General features: G+C 37.9%; 1 protein-coding gene across 1 annotated transcript in view; it reads left to right on the top strand.

Moving 5' to 3' along the window:
- The first annotated feature begins 3,547 nt into the window (after window positions 1-3,547).
- hs3st2 (heparan sulfate (glucosamine) 3-O-sulfotransferase 2) overlaps window positions 3,548-17,088 on the top strand; it is a 37,638-nt gene continuing 24,097 nt past the window's right edge. Inside the window, exon 1 of the mRNA XM_051098069.1 lies at window positions 3,548-4,569. Within this exon, the coding sequence (XP_050954026.1) occupies window positions 4,037-4,569 (533 nt within the window). The 5' untranslated portion in view covers window positions 3,548-4,036. The remainder of the gene's footprint in view (window positions 4,570-17,088) is intronic.

The following is a 17,088-nucleotide window of genomic DNA, read 5'->3' as shown; positions in this document are numbered from 1 at the left end:
CAACTCCTTATAGGCTGACCGCACTTTGACCTGGGTTATTTCAGATGATATCTCGCAGCACTAACCTCTGCAGCTAATAACTTTTCTATATATTGTGGGGAACGTTCTCGATCGCGTTCTGAGATATCGAGAACGAGGCTCAGCACTTGGCAGAATGAAAAGGTTAATGAAACCCCATGCTTAATTGTATCAGTGTCATCTGGGCCAATGCTGTTGACCCAATTGATCCATGGTCTCTGATCACATTTCACTAAAAGCGGATTCAGAATCACAGCAAGGGTGGCTGATTAGCAAGACAGACTCTCTGGTGCCCCACTAATTGGGAAAATTGTCTACAGATAGACACTCTCTCTGTAAACCCCTAGCTTTCACTGAAGAGAGTAGTCCCATAGCTTGCACTATATATTTACATGCTATGCCCTTTGGGATAAAGGTATTTTTATTAAAGCAAGACTATTGCAAGGCAGATTGTTCACTGAACAATTGAGTGTGTGCGACGAACAACCGTATAAGTCCAAAAAAAACAAAAAATGAGATAACCATGTGACATTAATTGTATGTGTGAACTTTGTATACAGAAACAGTTTGGGGATGTTTTCGCGTGACCAAGAGTCTGCATTTTAAACGTTAAAATAGCGTCACGCGGAAAAACCGTTTATGTCCACAAAGAAGAATGGAGATGCCGCTTGCTGTCATGTCCGCTTCGGACATTAAAAGGCAAAACCTCGGCAAAAAAAAGAGAGCCGACATGACCAAATGGAAGGACAGAGTAAGGAAGGCTTTGAGGGATGCTGGAAAACCATATTTGACTCGAAGAGGAGAACAAAAACCAGGGAAAAATCCACCCAAACTGCTGAGTGGAAGAACCGTATATGTGATGTGATCTCTCTCTCTCTCTCTCTCTCTGAACGCGCTAAACACCGCATAAACAGTTAACCTATCAAAATAAACCACATACCATATATAATAAAGCTGTATTCTTTCATATTTCCCGCCAGTCCTGTGTAAAGTACGGCAAGCAGAGTTTATTTGTTTATTTATTTATTTATATCGTGAGATGGCGGAGCGCGAGAACAGTTTGAAGTAGTATATACACAGGTGCGCTGCGCCAGCTTTTCTAAATAAACGACAAGGTGCACTATTGGAGCTATCTAAACATACAAGAAGTGATCAAAGATATCCTATCTGACTAACTTGTTACAGTTATATTTGCGTGTAGCCTAGCCTACTGGGCGTCTACTATAGATCAGTCATGAATAGGTCGAAATGAAAGTTGAGAAAATTATGATATATCTTGTATACCTTATGATATGTTGAATAATATTTAGCTATGATGTATGTCTGCATTGTACTTATTTATTTATTTATTTATTTATTTATTTATTTATTGTTTTTTGTTAATAATTCATTGTTATTGCCTGTACTGTAAGAATGTCTATGTATTATACTTTGTTCATACTGTATTTTCTGTTTTTAAATAATTATAGTAATAATAATAATAATAAACTAGAAAGAAATGCTTAATATTAACCTGAAGTTTCTGTTACTGTATTAAAACTAAGATAAAGAAATCAGATCTTTAGTGGTTTAAAGTGATATGATGAACTGGAGTTATACTGTTATTCCACACTAACTGGACATATACCGTTCTTCCACATTTCAGAAATATAAATCACAATAACTTTTGATTTTTAATACTGACACTGAAAAATGTTATCTCCTTAGAATTGAGAAGCTTTTGTTGTCTATTTTCAAGTAAAATAAAAATATATAATATAATGTTCACAATCCAAATGAAAAAAATCTTATTACTCAAAATTTGAAAATATGGACTTGTATGGTTCTTCGTCTCAAGGCCTCAATTGATATTCCCAATATGTGTTTTGGGGTACAGTGCTCATTTTGTGGTGTCAACATTTATATAAATATAACCTGCACATTCAGTATTTTGTGGGAAATGTCAGAACGACACCAAACGGGTGACATTTGCTGACTGAAATGCTCTTGTTCTCTTGTGCAATCCTTGTCTACAACATCCAAGCCCTTTGGAGATGACAGAGGTTAGAAATGATTTGTTTGCCTGCAAGCAGAAGTACAGGCCACTTAGGATTATATCCAATAAAAGCAAGCAATGTTAATAAGAATGTGTTTATCACTTTAAGCCTCCTACTCCACACTAAGACATGTGGACATTAAAATCCTCCGCTGTGAGAGGATGATTGTAATCGCAGGGATTTCACCTGTGCAAACCAAAGCCGTTTCGAAACTGTCTCTCTCTCTCTCTCTCTCCAGGAGAAATGAGACCTGTCAACATTAATGTTCCTCTAGACAAACACACTGAAATAAAGCTCTGTGCAGCAGATTAGGGAATGAGGATTACGTGTCTGTTTGTCTTGATAATTGTCTTTAGGAGATATTAAACTAAAGATTTTGCACCAGTCCAGTGCCTTTGACCTTATTTAACCTTCCAATGGACGCTGATATCTCCAAACAACTGCAAAACGGTGTGAAAGAAGGTGACAATTTCTATCTAAACCTCATTTGTGAGCCCAGACCACAAAACCAGTTATAAGTGTCAATTTTTTGATATTGAGATATATGCATTATCTGAAAAAATAAGTTTTCCACTGATGTATGGTTTGTTAGGATATGCCAATATTTGGCTGAGATACAACTATTTGAAAATCTGGAATCTGAGGGAGCAAAAAAATACACATTTTGAGAAAATTGCCTTTAAAGTTGTTCTTAGCAATGCACATTACGTGCAAAATTACGTTTTGATATATTTACGGTAGAAAATTTACAAAATATCTTCATGGAACATGATCTTTACTTAATATCTTAATGATTTTTGGCATTAAAGCAAAATTGATCATTTTGACCCATACAATGCATTTTTGGCTATTGCTACAAATATACCCGTGCTATTTAAAACTGATTTTGTGGTCCTGCCTCACATTTACAGATGAGTGCATTTACAAGAAAAGTGCATTTTATTTTGTAATTTCTTTTTTTTTTTTTTTTTTTTTTTCAATATTCTTCTTAGCAACAATAAAGCCAATGCACAATTTAAGGCTCAAAAATGAACAAAAATACTTTTTACTTACAAAGTGCAATTAGACTTGCGTTTGAACTTTTTAACAGAGCAACACGGCTGTGAATATTAAATCCACATTCACTGTGCAAATGGCATCCTCTTAACACCACTGGTGTGAGAACCTCATAAATAATAGTTTTAAGCAGGGAGCTGTTTACTTTAGCGTCTAGGAGAAAGTAATTTCGTAAAACTATAAACAATTTAATATAATTAGAGAATCGATTAAGGATCCACTCCACGGTCGCAAGCAATTCGTTGAGACGTGGGGCAAATAAGAATTTAAGCAGAAACATTGCACTTAGTGTAATGGTACGCGCAGCTGGGCAGTACTCCTTTAAAAGACAAACGCACAAGGAATATGAAAATATGACGTGACGTCAGGCGTCGTCTTTAAATATTGATCTCAAGCGCTTGACTGCCGCAAAGCCGCTCTTGAGAACTTTAGAAAGACACAAACATGAGCTGAGCGGTGACGGGGCGAGCGCTGCGCGGCTTCGCGTTGGGAACTTGGGAGCAAAATGTGCCTTTTAGACCTGGAATATGAGATTTCCAAAAGGGATTACATCTAGTAGGATGTTGTGTCACATTCCCAGGTCAAACAAAAGGATTACTTTAAGTATTTTCAACACTAAATGAGCGCAGACATGAAGTCCGTTGCTGAGGTGATCTAACGTACAAAGTGACGCGACGCGACGCTGAAACTAAAGGGCAGTGGAATTACGTTTGTTTTTGCTGATGTGGAAACTTTATCTTATTATTGATACCTGTTCTCCTCAGACTTTCTGTCATCCTATGTGTCCGGTCGGAAATATTAACTATCCTTTTCCCAAATGAGATGTAAGTTCGCGCCGTCGGAGTTGATGGGGAGCACGAAACAGCCAGCAAACCTCACAGAGAAACTTGCGGAGAAAAACATGCCGTCTTTTCATCCATGGAGACATGGCATATAGGTTCCTCTCCAGCCGAATCGTGCCATCCTCAAACAGATTAAGCAGAAGATTTATTTTTATATTCACTATCTCTTTGTCTTTCATGTATCTATGCTACAGCATCCTCTTCTGCTCCGGTACAATCATGCCTAACCAGAGATTGGAGGAGCAGCGCTGCGTCCATCTGAAGAACATGGGGAGTAAAAAACTTTTACAGAAGTCACATTATTGCACTATATCAGCGAAAGCGAGAGTCATCTCGGACGAGACGAGGGCTGTGCGTCTCGCAAACCTTACTGGCAACCAAAGCAAACATTCAGCCTTGCAGAAAACACAAGATGTGCTGGATCACAAGCAGAGTAACAACAGTAATTCGCCAAAATACGGGAATAAGAAGCTGCCCAATGCACTTATAGTTGGCGTTAAGAAAGGAGGCACCAGGGCGGTGTTGGAGTTCATCCGGATTCATCCAGATGTTCGAGCTCTTGGGACTGAACCGCATTTCTTTGATAGAAACTATGACAAAGGATTGGACTGGTACAGGTAGGTTTCTTTTCTGGCTTTTTGCTTTAGTATTCTGGATTCAAATTCCATTAGGCAATATAAAATTGAGCATTTTCTCTATAAACTATATCACACAAGTGCTATTGTATTGAAAACCGGTAATCACAGTCATGCGGATGGATATTCAGTACCACAGCACAACTGCAAGAGTGATATTAACATTAATAATTAAGTTAATATGTTGAGTAACATGCGTTTCTGACTAACACTGGCCTGATAGTTTGTGTTTATTTTTTAACATTAAAAATAGTTACTAAAGAAGTCAAAGCATCATCTTTTTCATAAAGCAACACACAGACTAAAAGCCTAAAAGAAATAGATATGAGTGGAGTGGCAGAGATTTATCCTTCATGCTCAAAAGGTTTGTAATCACTCCAGCTCCACTTTGGGTTTTACATTGCGTTACTAGTCAAGGAAACCTAATCACAGAACATGCGGAAAAGACAAGAAAGAAAGAAAACACCTCAATTTTATTTGTCCTAAACCATCTCCTTGCTCCAGGCAAAAATCACATTGTCTCCAATATTGTTTGAAAGAAAAAAAACATGATTGTTACACCTTTTAAAAACCTGATTTTTGCTTCAGGCAAACTCCATTTCCTCCTCCACTTGCACTCCAAACCGCTCGCATATTCTGGTCTGGAATGAGCAAAGATAAAATGAGTGATACATTTGGTAAAAATTTTCAGTGATGTTTTTATAAATGAGCATTCTTGGAATGCAGATTGGCCAAACAAATTATACAACACAATTATATAAAATTGTTTTATCACAAAAAAGTGCTCAGTAAAAACAATTTGTATGGAAGTACTGCTGTGCATAAAAAGTATTAAATTGTTGATATTTATTTTGATTTGAAAAGGGGAAAAACAAATTGAATTAAATCATATGAATTCAAGAGCCACTCAAAAGAAAATGTCAATTTTAGGCAAATCATGTTTTTTCGAAATTGCACAGATCATAAAAAAGAACTGCCTAATGGGTAAAATGTCATAAAGGTAAGATCAGCAGGGTGCAAAAATGATGAAAAGTGCCTTTTTGCGGTGGCAGTAAGACAAGAGCTGAAAACTCAAACTGCTGACAAGGAGATGTTAGCAGTAAGTCATACTGAGAGAGCAGAAATGATAGCGTTTTGGCCAGAGACCCAGAGCGGAATGACACAGAGTGATTGCAGTGTTCGGTTTCAGGGGGAAAATATGCAGATAAAGGCCAATGGATCTCTTTCAAGAGTAAACCTTGCATAAACCCTGCCAGGCAAAGGCATGGATCATATTGATCAGTGGGCAGATTAAAATCAACTCCTTCCTTCCTTCTTCCCTTTCTACTGATGGGTTGCCATTCAAATACCCATCGGGGAGCCGTTCGAGTGTACGAGAAGTCTGTGTCGATTCCGCGTGGCGTGTAGTAGGGCCGTGAAGTAGGGGTCTCTGGGAGACAATATCATCCCTCCCTCTTCCAGCACGGCGTCTGCCTGCAGCTCAGCTTCAGTAATTACACACACACACACACATCACATCCCAGCTCAGACAGGACAGAGAGCGAAAGAGAGGACTCCCTGTGGGCCATGTCCAAACGTGAGGGGGAAAATCCATAGAAGCCAACAGTACATACCTGTGTGAGAGCAGCCCTTCAGCCATTAGCAGGTGTTGCGGCTTGTTCGGTCTGCTTGTCGTCTGGAAATCACAATAAAACACACTTCTGTTTGCGTTAGTTTAGGGCCAACTCCACTCACCCACAGCCTACTGTGCTTAAATCAATTGAAGCGGATGTGTTTGTGAGATGTGTGGATCGATGCTAGTCCCTTGTATTTGGACATGGGGAGAAAAAGATGAGGAGGGAAAAAAAAGATGCGAGGAGAAAAAGAGCCAGGATAAAGGGGAGATGAAAAGGAAATGCGTGGTGCAGCATGACTGCTAAACAAACAAATGCCCACAAACAAGCTATTAATAGAGTATATGTTCTTTTGTAAACTACAGCAAGATGAACCCATTATACAGTAGTTATAGATGCCGGGAGCAGTTTGCGAATGGCTATGCTGGTAATCAAGTCATAAAGCGTAAGTTGTTTTGATACAGAATATTATATACAGAGCCGGGCAGATTACTTACTTTATAGTTAGTAACGTAATTTAGGTTACTCCTATGTAATGTATTCTGATTACGTTTCACATGGTTTAAACTTACCATTAAATCAACGTCATAAAAACGCATTAAACATTAAACTGCACCTGTGTTTTCCAAACTGGGCTTAATGTAAGAACTGCAGTGGGTTTGTGAGTTGATATAAAGCTATGAATTAATTAAATCATGAACTAATTTAACCCTTTAAGATTAAAAATATAAATATTTTATTTGGTTTCCTTTTATTTGTTTACGTAGTGTGACCATTATCCAGCACCAGAGAACTGTAATCATGCGAATGTGTTGTTAAATTATTTGTAATATTAACTTCCTTAGAGATATTTCAAATAAATATTTTAGGGGGTCTGGTTGACAAAAACGTTTGGGAATACCTGCATTATATGAACAAAAATGAATAAACATGAAAACAAGGACATTGCACACCCAAAGTCTTCAGATCTGTAATGTTTTGATGTTGACAAAATGTTTCATAACTATACATCACCAGTAACTTGCATAATTATTTGTGTCATACATGGTGTAATAGCTTCAGAGTTGCTTTTCCCCTCAAATTCAGAACCATGTTTTGCAAATTTATGTACAAGATATTTGTGAATATAGTCAAAGCTAAATTGTGTGACACACAGTAGGATTTTTAGACCGGAAGATAAAAAAGAGAAAGAAGAAATCAATAAATTCTGTGTAATCCATAAAAGTAACTGTAAGTATACTCTAATGACAAAAGAACTCAATTAAATCTGATTAAGTAATCCAGATTACATGTAATCAGTTACTACCCAGCTCTAATTTTACACACACAAAACAACATGCCTGTAAAATGTGCACGAGCATACATTTTAACACATAAATACTTAGCTTCTCTTATTCTCACACTAAGAAACTCATCAATACTATTTGTGGATGGGTTAATTAAAATGCCACCGAGGCCAAGACACTGAAACAGTCCCTAATCCTCACTGAAAGCCATTTTATTTTAGCCACTGACATCTTGCAATAAGAGGACCAATAAGGGCTGCAATAAAGGGCAGAAGTAATGAGAAAGATGAATTGGCTGATTAAGTCAAAAGTTCCATATAAAGCATTTTAATAATGTGTTTTAGAGTCTTGTTTTTCATTTTACTTCAATCTTTGTCCTGGCAAGGCCCATTCATTAAATCCACATAGCGTTGTTGAGATTACCCCTGGGTTTTTACTAGAAGTTGTCCTAGATGGAGCAAAAGCAACAAAGTCCTTGTCTGAAATAATAAGATCTCCGGCATAGCTAAAAAAAAAAAAAGTGTGAGGTTTCTGGACAATTTCATTAATTGTTGAGTTTTGTGTCCTCCAACGCATACGGGAGACATGTAATACATATGCGGCAATGCTCATTACTTTATTTTTAGAATGGACATGGATCCTTATGGCCTCATTTGTTGTAGGCAAACCTGTTTTCCCATTACGAGTCGACACTCGTAAGCCTGCTGATGTAGGTTTCATATTCCAACGATTCATCAAATCAAACAAATATTCTGCACTACACACCATCGTGACTTAAAAGGGCATCTGAATTCTGATTGATTTTATTATAGTTGGAAGTTCTTCAAGTAGATTCCCTAAGAAATCCTCAGATTCTATGAGACGTCTTTTAACATTTGCTAGAGCCAAGAAATTCCTCCTGGTCCTCCATTAATTGGCTCGAAGGGGAAAGGAGCAGCGAAACACAACAGTCGGAAAGGTTGACGAGGACAGAAAGTTGGACAGAGCTTATTTAACTGGGAAAACCTCACATTCCTCCATGCGCACGAGAGACCTTTTTATTCCCCTGCATCACTAGCGGGAATTGCTAATCCCAGCATGGTTCAGAGAGTTGTAGAACTTCCTGTAGCATTAATTACCTACACAATTCAGTCTTGGATGTGCCCCAGCAGGAAACAGCAAGCTACCGAGATGGTTTGATTTGGTGATTTTAGTGTAAATTACTCATTAGACATGAGTGCCACTAGCAACAGCAGCGAGTAAATAAGAGCTACTATGAGACAGTGTGTCTGCCGATGGGAGTCCATTATGGGACTGACTGGATTAAGGATGAATGTTGAATGCTCCGAGTCACTCAGAGACAAACCGCAGAACCGCGGAGGAGCTGAAGGTGAGCGCTCAGATTCACTTAGAATACTTGAAGAGAAGCAGTCATCATATATTATCATACATTATGGCATTCCACTGGCCCTCTGCGGTGCAAATTAAATTGCGCATATACTGGGCCTAGAGATGTGCCTAAATAGTGAGTCCGTATTCGGAAATGCTCGGAAAACGAATAACACATTCTACAGAGCCACTAAAGATACACAGTTAGCCACTTGCTAGCGGCTGTTACAGTACAGTACATAAAATTTCACTTACACATGACCAAAGTAAGGATAGATGAGTGATAGGATGATGGCGAATGATTTGCAGTTCCTGAGCACGACTGAAAAACAATCTAATCTTGTAAAATGTGATAAGTACTGCCACTCCATATTACACACAGAGTACGAGTGATCACGAATTTCAAAAGTGAAAGAAAAAGAAAGCATATTAATAACAGCTCCCTGATTCCTGCAATTTATATACAGTATAATTTCCCAATGATATAACTGTGAGAGAACGCATTGAAATATATATTTTCATCCCATCTCGAATTTATTCCCTTTAGGGTTTCCGTAGTACATGTCATTTCCTTTCCTTTCGGATTCGGGCACATCCCAAAACGTTTACCCCTTCACACATTTTGTTTTGGCATGGCATAAGCCTAATCCTAGACTAAATTGTAAGCCTGGGCTGTTTCAACTGAAAGAAACTTGCACCATTATTTATTTATTTTTTTCCTAAGTCACATTTGTAAAAATTACTTACATGTCTTAATTGAACTATGGCCTAATCCTGTCTTAAGCTAAACCCGGTCAATGAAATTTGGTGCAGATTGAACATGGTATGTTTGAGTTAGTGCAAAGTATGGCATATCCGGTTGCCAACAGGTGGCACTATGATTATAACTGAATATTGGCCTTTAGATGTCTTCAGGCCAGGACTCTTACCAAACATTTGAAGTTTGATGCAGATTGGACATTGCATGTTTAAGTTAGTGTAAAACAAGTCATTTCCTGTTGCCAGCAGGTGGCACTATGATTGTAACAGAATATTGGCCTTTAGTAAGTTCAGGCCAGGATTCTTATTGAACATGTGAGATTTGGGGCAGTTCGGAAATTGCATGGCTGAGCTACAACACCTTCTATTCCCATGGCGAAACATCGAAATCTGTCAAGCCGCCACGGACACGCCGTTTAACGAAAACTCATGATTTTCGCAACTTAACATCGCAAAGGCCTTTAGTGTAGACTGACCAAATATAATGTTGATATCATTAAATGTCTATGAGAAGTTTGTTAGAGCACATAACATACCACTTCCTGTTGTGTTCAGAACAGAACTCTTATCGGACGTTAATTTTGGTGCAGATTGCATATTGTATCCCTGAACTGTAACAACTTCCTGTTTCACAGCAAAACATCGAAGTTTGTCAGGCCGCTACGGACACGCCCTTCAATGAAAACTTAAGATCTTCGCAATTTAACATCACAAAAGGCTTTAGATTACACTGGCCAAAATTGATGTTGATCTGTTTAAATCTCTAGGAGGAGTTTGTAAAGATACAATGCCTGAAAATGGTAACATTGCACAAAACTTGCAGAGAAAATTCAAAATAACAGAATTCCTGTTGAGTTTTGAACTTCGTACCTATTAACTTTTTTGTAGGTATTGGTGTGTTACATGCGTATACTGAATTTCGTACATGTATGTGAAACAGCTCTATGGGCACTTCGTTGAAATTTTATAGGTGGTGCTATCAAGCCATTTTGCCACACCCACTTTTGAAACCCATATCAGATTTTCACCACTTCTGGCATGTGTACAAAGTTTCTTGAGTTTTTAAGTATGTTTAGGCCCTTAAAAACGTGATTCATTTTGGAGAAATAGTAGAAGAATCTGAGCAATTCCAATAGGTGCACAGCCCCTAACTAAATGCATACTTAATGCATTTAATAAAATTCACGCCCTTGCTTTTATAAAGTATAATTACCCCTGAAGTTTTCTCTATCCATATTAAAATGACCTGCAACCACCAGTACAGCTGAGGTGTTTCACGTGCAATGAAAATACACCTGCGCGTGGGAGAATACTCTCCAATGTAGTACATTTCAAGGAAACCATAAAAACCAAGGACACACTTCATAAACCTGCCTCGTATATTGAGAAGAAATTCTTTGTTGGGGGAAAAAAAAGTCTCTTGAACCTTTAACACTACAGGTTGTGTTTGGCGATAACCTAACATTGCACATTAGAACACGTTCCTGACAGTGAAGCACAGGGAGAATTTTTTTGTGGATGCTTCGCAGTTCACAAAGACAGGGGAAATGAATAGAGCTGCAGAAAAGAGAGGAAAACGTGCTGCAGTCTGCTGAAGTACCGAGACTTGGAAGATGATTAATCTTCCAACAGGACAATGACCCAAAAATATACCAAAAAATATAATAGTCACACTGGAGTGGAGAGAAAAAGTTCACGCTTTACAGTGGCCCAAATCAAAGTCACTCTAGATTAATTATATGCATCTGAAAAATGACTTGTTATTCATCAACAGTGCCCGTCAAACTTGGAGCATCAGCAGTTTTGTTAAGGTTAACAGTCACGTTTTACATCACCTATCTCGGCCCGAAGAAAATAACAGCTGGATGAGGGAGAGGAATACTAATGTATCCAATTATTATCTATTTTTTATTTGTAGATCAGTAAAACATTTGGATTTTTTTCCCTTTGATATCATAGAGCACTCTGTATCGATGTGGAGAAAATCCAAGAGATTTTATAGTGCATATATGGGCACCAGACATGGCTATAGATATCATTTTTCACTTTTTTCAGGCTCCACTGTGTAAATATAACCATTTCCCATTTTAAAATCAATTCACAAGCCAATGCATATTCACAAGCGCACCTTATGGAGAAGATGGTGGTGGGAGATGGTGTGTGGTGAAGTTATTTGTCGCTACTGGATGCCATTTTAGTCATGACTTCTTTGGGAATGGCTCTATTGTCTGCCATTGTACACATCATCTATGACCATTACCTTTCAGTAACGGCATTAAGAAAATTAAAAATGAACACAATGTACATAGAGTATGTTATTTAAGGCCTCTATTCTTCATGCAACTGGACAATAAACATCTTGTTGTCTAAAATCATTTATGTGGCAATTTGAAATGAAATTCTGTTTAGATCGCTCTAATGGATCATGTATGAGATGAAAAGCAGGTATTCAGGTGTCCCTCTAGACATTTGCATTTCTGCCACATACCGCGTAAGCCTGCTTCTCATTATTTCATGGTAATGTTCCCATTATATCCTGCAGCTTTGCAATGAACCCTTTAAACCAGGAGAGAAAAATAGCTCTGAGGAGGCAAGTAAACCGAATACGAAGTTTTACCAGGCTGGCATGCCATGACACAAGCATACATAGCTGGATGCCTATTTGAATACACAACACTCTGGATGCAACCCAACAAAGAATTACTGAAACACTGACACAATTAACTAAAAAACTCACCAGAGAATGTGCAGTTTGCCGGCCTCAGATTTTGGAAGGCCATCCATTTTCTTTGTGGGTGGATCAGACCTATTCCCTGTTGGACAATGAAAGCTTTGGCTCTCCGCGCTTTTCACTTTCACGACCTTCTGAAGCGAGGAGTACTCTGTCTGTGGCTTTGAATGCTAGCATATTGTGTTTTGACAATGCCATTGATACAAGACTGAAATTAATTGGGATAATGAAGCAACAACACCGTAAAACTCATCAAATTTTGTAATCACTGATATAATGAGTGGAATTTTTTAACAAAAGCAACCTATGCAGTTCTTGGCAGTGTGATATTTGAAGCAATTTAACATGAACGAAGGTGCTTATTATGTTCAGAATGATTGAGGCTACAACAATAATATAATTAGGCATATGTTGTGTCCCTAATGAGTCACTCTTACACTTATTAAACTTAACACTCAAAAATGAAAATTCTGTTATTAATTCCTTACACTCATGTTGTTCCAAACCTGTAAGACCTTTGTTTATCTTTGGAATACAAATTAAGATATTTTTGATGCAATCCAAGAGCTCTCTGACTCTGCATAGACAGCAATGCAACTGACACGTTCAAGGCCCAGAAAAGTAGTAAGGACATTGTTAACAAAGTCTGTGTGACAGAGGTTCTACCTTAAAGTTCGGGGGCTACGAGAATACTTTTTGTGAGCAAGAAAAACAAAAATAATGACTTTATTCAACAATTTCTTCTCTTATGTGTCAGCCGTCGACTTCACGAGAGTACCATGAGGCATGCGTGTGGCGCTGCTGACGCAGGAGCCGATGTTCTGACATAGAACCCAGATGTGCTACGCCTTGTTTACAAGCAAATTTAAGATAAAACTTTATAAACACGTCTGCATTTTGACAGAGAAGATGATTTGCAATGAACTAAAGCCCTGTTTACAGTTGTGCATTTTTAATACACTTATGTTTTAAAATGAAAACGATCCTCGTCTTCTAGGGTTGCAACAATTCCTCGATTCTATTTGAGTATTCGATTTTAAAAAATCCTTGATTGCATTTTGCCTGTGTCAGGTAATCGGCAAAATACCGTAAGTAGCACATTCCACACATTACACCTACTTAAAAATCATTTAAGAATTCTAAGCCTAAGAATTCTCAAAGGCTAATATATGCTTTTTAATTATTTACATGTGGATAGGTTATGTACGTGCGTGCCAGAGTGGCTCCGTTCACAGTAAATGCTACTGACTGTGTCGAGCATTTGAAACTCCATCTCTGTTGTTGTGATTTTGGATTTATTATAACGTTCATCAGGGAAGGCAACGTGTGCTATTTTATCAGATTTGTATGGTAAATCACTTATAAACCTATGCAAACACAGCAGAAAACATCAATCTTTCTCATTATGCTAACTGTTCATCGCAACTTCCAAATAAACGTTTAAACCCTCGCTCTGAATTTACACATTTTGATGTCCACATATTCAAGCTTTTCCATCATAAAGAAATGGCCAAATAGTAAAGATTAAGCGGACATTTGGATTAAATGTTTGTTGAGTCAATATTAAACAAGGATTAGATCGCACAGTAAAGTATAAATCAATCGTCAGGCTGTTGGCGCCCTTTGCAGGCATTCGTTATAATGTGTAATGTACATTAACTCTACTGCTTATAATACATTATGTATTTGAACAGTTTTGTTCAATAAAACCATGTGATTACTTGCATTTGATACTTTATTTGAATTAATTATTATTGCCTCATTGCTATTATATATGTATTTTAAGTCATTTTAAGGCTATTGTTCACTTAGGTCTATTTTTATTACTACAAAAAAAGTATAATTATCCGATTACTCGATTAATCGTCAAAATATTCGACAGATTAATCGATTACCAAAATAATCGTTTGTAATCGACGTTTCAGAAACGATCTCTGTTCACATGACACAACCGAAAACGCATGTCACATGACCATTCATAATGAGCATGATGTTATTGTTTACACGGTCATCAAGGATACACAGTGTGAATGTGGGGAGCCACACCATCGTTGCAAAAGTCTCAGTTTTGGTGCATTTTCACTGAACCGCAACAGGGTCTGCAGCATTTTCAAAGGCAGAAAACACCAGAGTAGTGTAAATGACAGGTGTAACCATAGCAAAAGTTATGTCTTTTTAAAACAAAACACACTAGTGGAAACGTGGCCTAAGCAAGATGGATGTTCTACGTCAGAACGCCGGCTCCTGCATCAGCAGCACCACACGCAAAAGTCACGGTACTCTCGTGAATGCACGTCGAAGACTGACACAGAGGAGAATAAATTGTTGAATAAAGTTATTTTTATGTTTTTTTGCTCACAAAAAGTATTCTCATAGCTTCATTAAATTACGGTTAAACCACTGCCACATGGACTATTTTACTACCTTTTGGCTTTGAACATGGTAGTTGCATTGCTGTTTATACAGGGTCAGAAAGCTCTCGGATTTCATCAAAAATATCTTAATTTGTGTTCTGAAGATGCACATAGGTCTTACAGGTTTGGAACGACATGAAGGTGAGTAATTAATAACAGAATTTTCATTTTTGGGTGAACTATCACTTTAAGAACTTTACCATCTAACAGGTTTATAAAGCGTGACAATCAGGTTCACTAAGTAAAAATCCATTCATTTTCTGGGAAACTGATTTTTAACAATAACGCATAAATCTTTCAAGACAGACCTGTTGTGAGCACAGAGGTTGTTAATCAATTGAATATGCTTTTGTTAAACTGACCTGCTCACATTAATTTAACTTAAAAAAAAAATGCATTTAAGAATGGAATTTCTGAAACTACATTACCCAAGATACAGAAAATACATTAAATTCACAAGTAGTCACAAGGAGCAAATCACGCCAAAAGAGATCTTTAAGCTACACCCACTTCCATGAAGCACCAGAAATGACTATAAATTGAAGTGTACTTTTTTTGTTATGTAAATTGAGAAGCTCCTACAGATATGATGGATGTATTTGACTTCACATGCGTGTGATGTTGTGCATCGCACCTTGAAATGTGATCGTCGGACCACCACGCTCTGAACTGCAGCCAGAATCCAGGAAACATCACCTCTTTGAGCTCTCCTCCTCCTCCCAGGGACGTATCTGAAGTAAATGAGACCAAAAATACTGTGGCACTGCTGAGGTGCAAAAGATGTTTCAGTTCCAACACAAATGAGTTTGGAGATTGACAAGTCTGGGACCTTTCATCTTTTTATAGTCTCTGTTGAGGAGCTCTTTGAGCAACTACACATGAAGTCTGCCGATGCACCGCTCTGAATCAAAATATGCCGTTTCTCGGCGAGGTGCACGGTAAAGTTAATTTATCATCGTGCGGCGGCCTTGGAGTCTATTTCAGGGTAGTCGATGGTCTAATTGTTCACGTTCTCTCAGTCCAGATCAATAATACCAACAGATCGTTAATGTTTAATTTCATATGTTGCAATTACAGATAAGACATAGCATGATGAATCTATAAAGGCAAGTGAGTCATTTGTAAATGCACACCGAACATGTTGTGTTGACAAATGTCTAGCCGAGCTTTAGCATGTATAAATCATTCATTAAAAACGAAGGGCTAAGATAAATGTGTGGCTGAAATGATAGCACATTTTTAAGGTGTCATATTGAAGGAGTTATATTTCATTCAAGTGCTGGTTTTAGTCGCTTTACTACTGCCAGCACTGTTCACCTCCACCCACGGTATGATGTATGTGTGGATGGTTCATGGTTAACTCTTAATAGACTTTCTCTTTGGCGAGTTCCTGTTGCTGACTGGTCATTAAAGGTCTGACATCCTCCCAGAAGAAAATCTGAGCAGCTGAAATATTCATGATCTGTATTACAGCAGTGGAGGAATTAAGCCATTCGTTCTTGCCAGGCCTGGAAGTGTATTGAAATTAGAAATGCATCTGTGAGATTATACGACTGTGTTTATTACTGCACATGAAGATGTGACTGGTAATCAATTCTCACTTTCGACAATTAGGGTAAACTACATAAACGCTTTCAGTTAACATCCCCCTGGCAGTGACACAGAGCAATGCATTGTGCTCTCATCAGACATGATGTGAAAAAAGGTATCCTTTCCATGTTAATCAGAGTTTTTGGCCTTAACCAGCCATGACGGCAATGCACCGCCAGTGACGGGATTCTATATTTGGAATGGTTTCTATTTCTGCACCATCATGGCTGACAGTTCAATGGTTTATTTCAGGTACTTTTGTGTTTTGTTCAATATTAAAATGGCTTTTAAATACATTTTTTGTGTGACTTTAATAGCCATAATGAAAACAATACTGGATCATTTATCTCATATCTTGAAAATAACTTCAAGTCTTGAAATGACAGCACAAGCAGAGAGACAGGAAAATATTGGGGGAAAATAGAGGTACATACTGGATTCAAACTTGCGTCCCAATGAGCCATGCATTATACATCAGGAGGCACATGCATTTCTAGCCTCAGCTTCAGATACCAGGCCCACCATGACTGTCTGATGCAATCGCACATCTGATTGGCTGGTGCTATGCAACTTCTTGCACACCGGGGTTGGGTTTACCCTGAAAAGAAATTGTGTGCAGGGTCAATACAGTGAATCTTCTTGTAAAAGAACTAATCACTCAGTTTGCCACAATTTTCCAGCTTAGTGGTGCAACATTAAAAGAAAAAAAATAAACGAAAAAATTCAGCAAGTTAACCAGA

This window comes from Labeo rohita, chromosome 3 (assembly GCF_022985175.1).
Source record: "Labeo rohita strain BAU-BD-2019 chromosome 3, IGBB_LRoh.1.0, whole genome shotgun sequence".
In the NCBI taxonomy this organism is placed as follows: Eukaryota; Metazoa; Chordata; class Actinopteri; order Cypriniformes; family Cyprinidae; genus Labeo; species Labeo rohita.
This window is presented reverse-complemented; position numbering and strand designations above follow the sequence as displayed.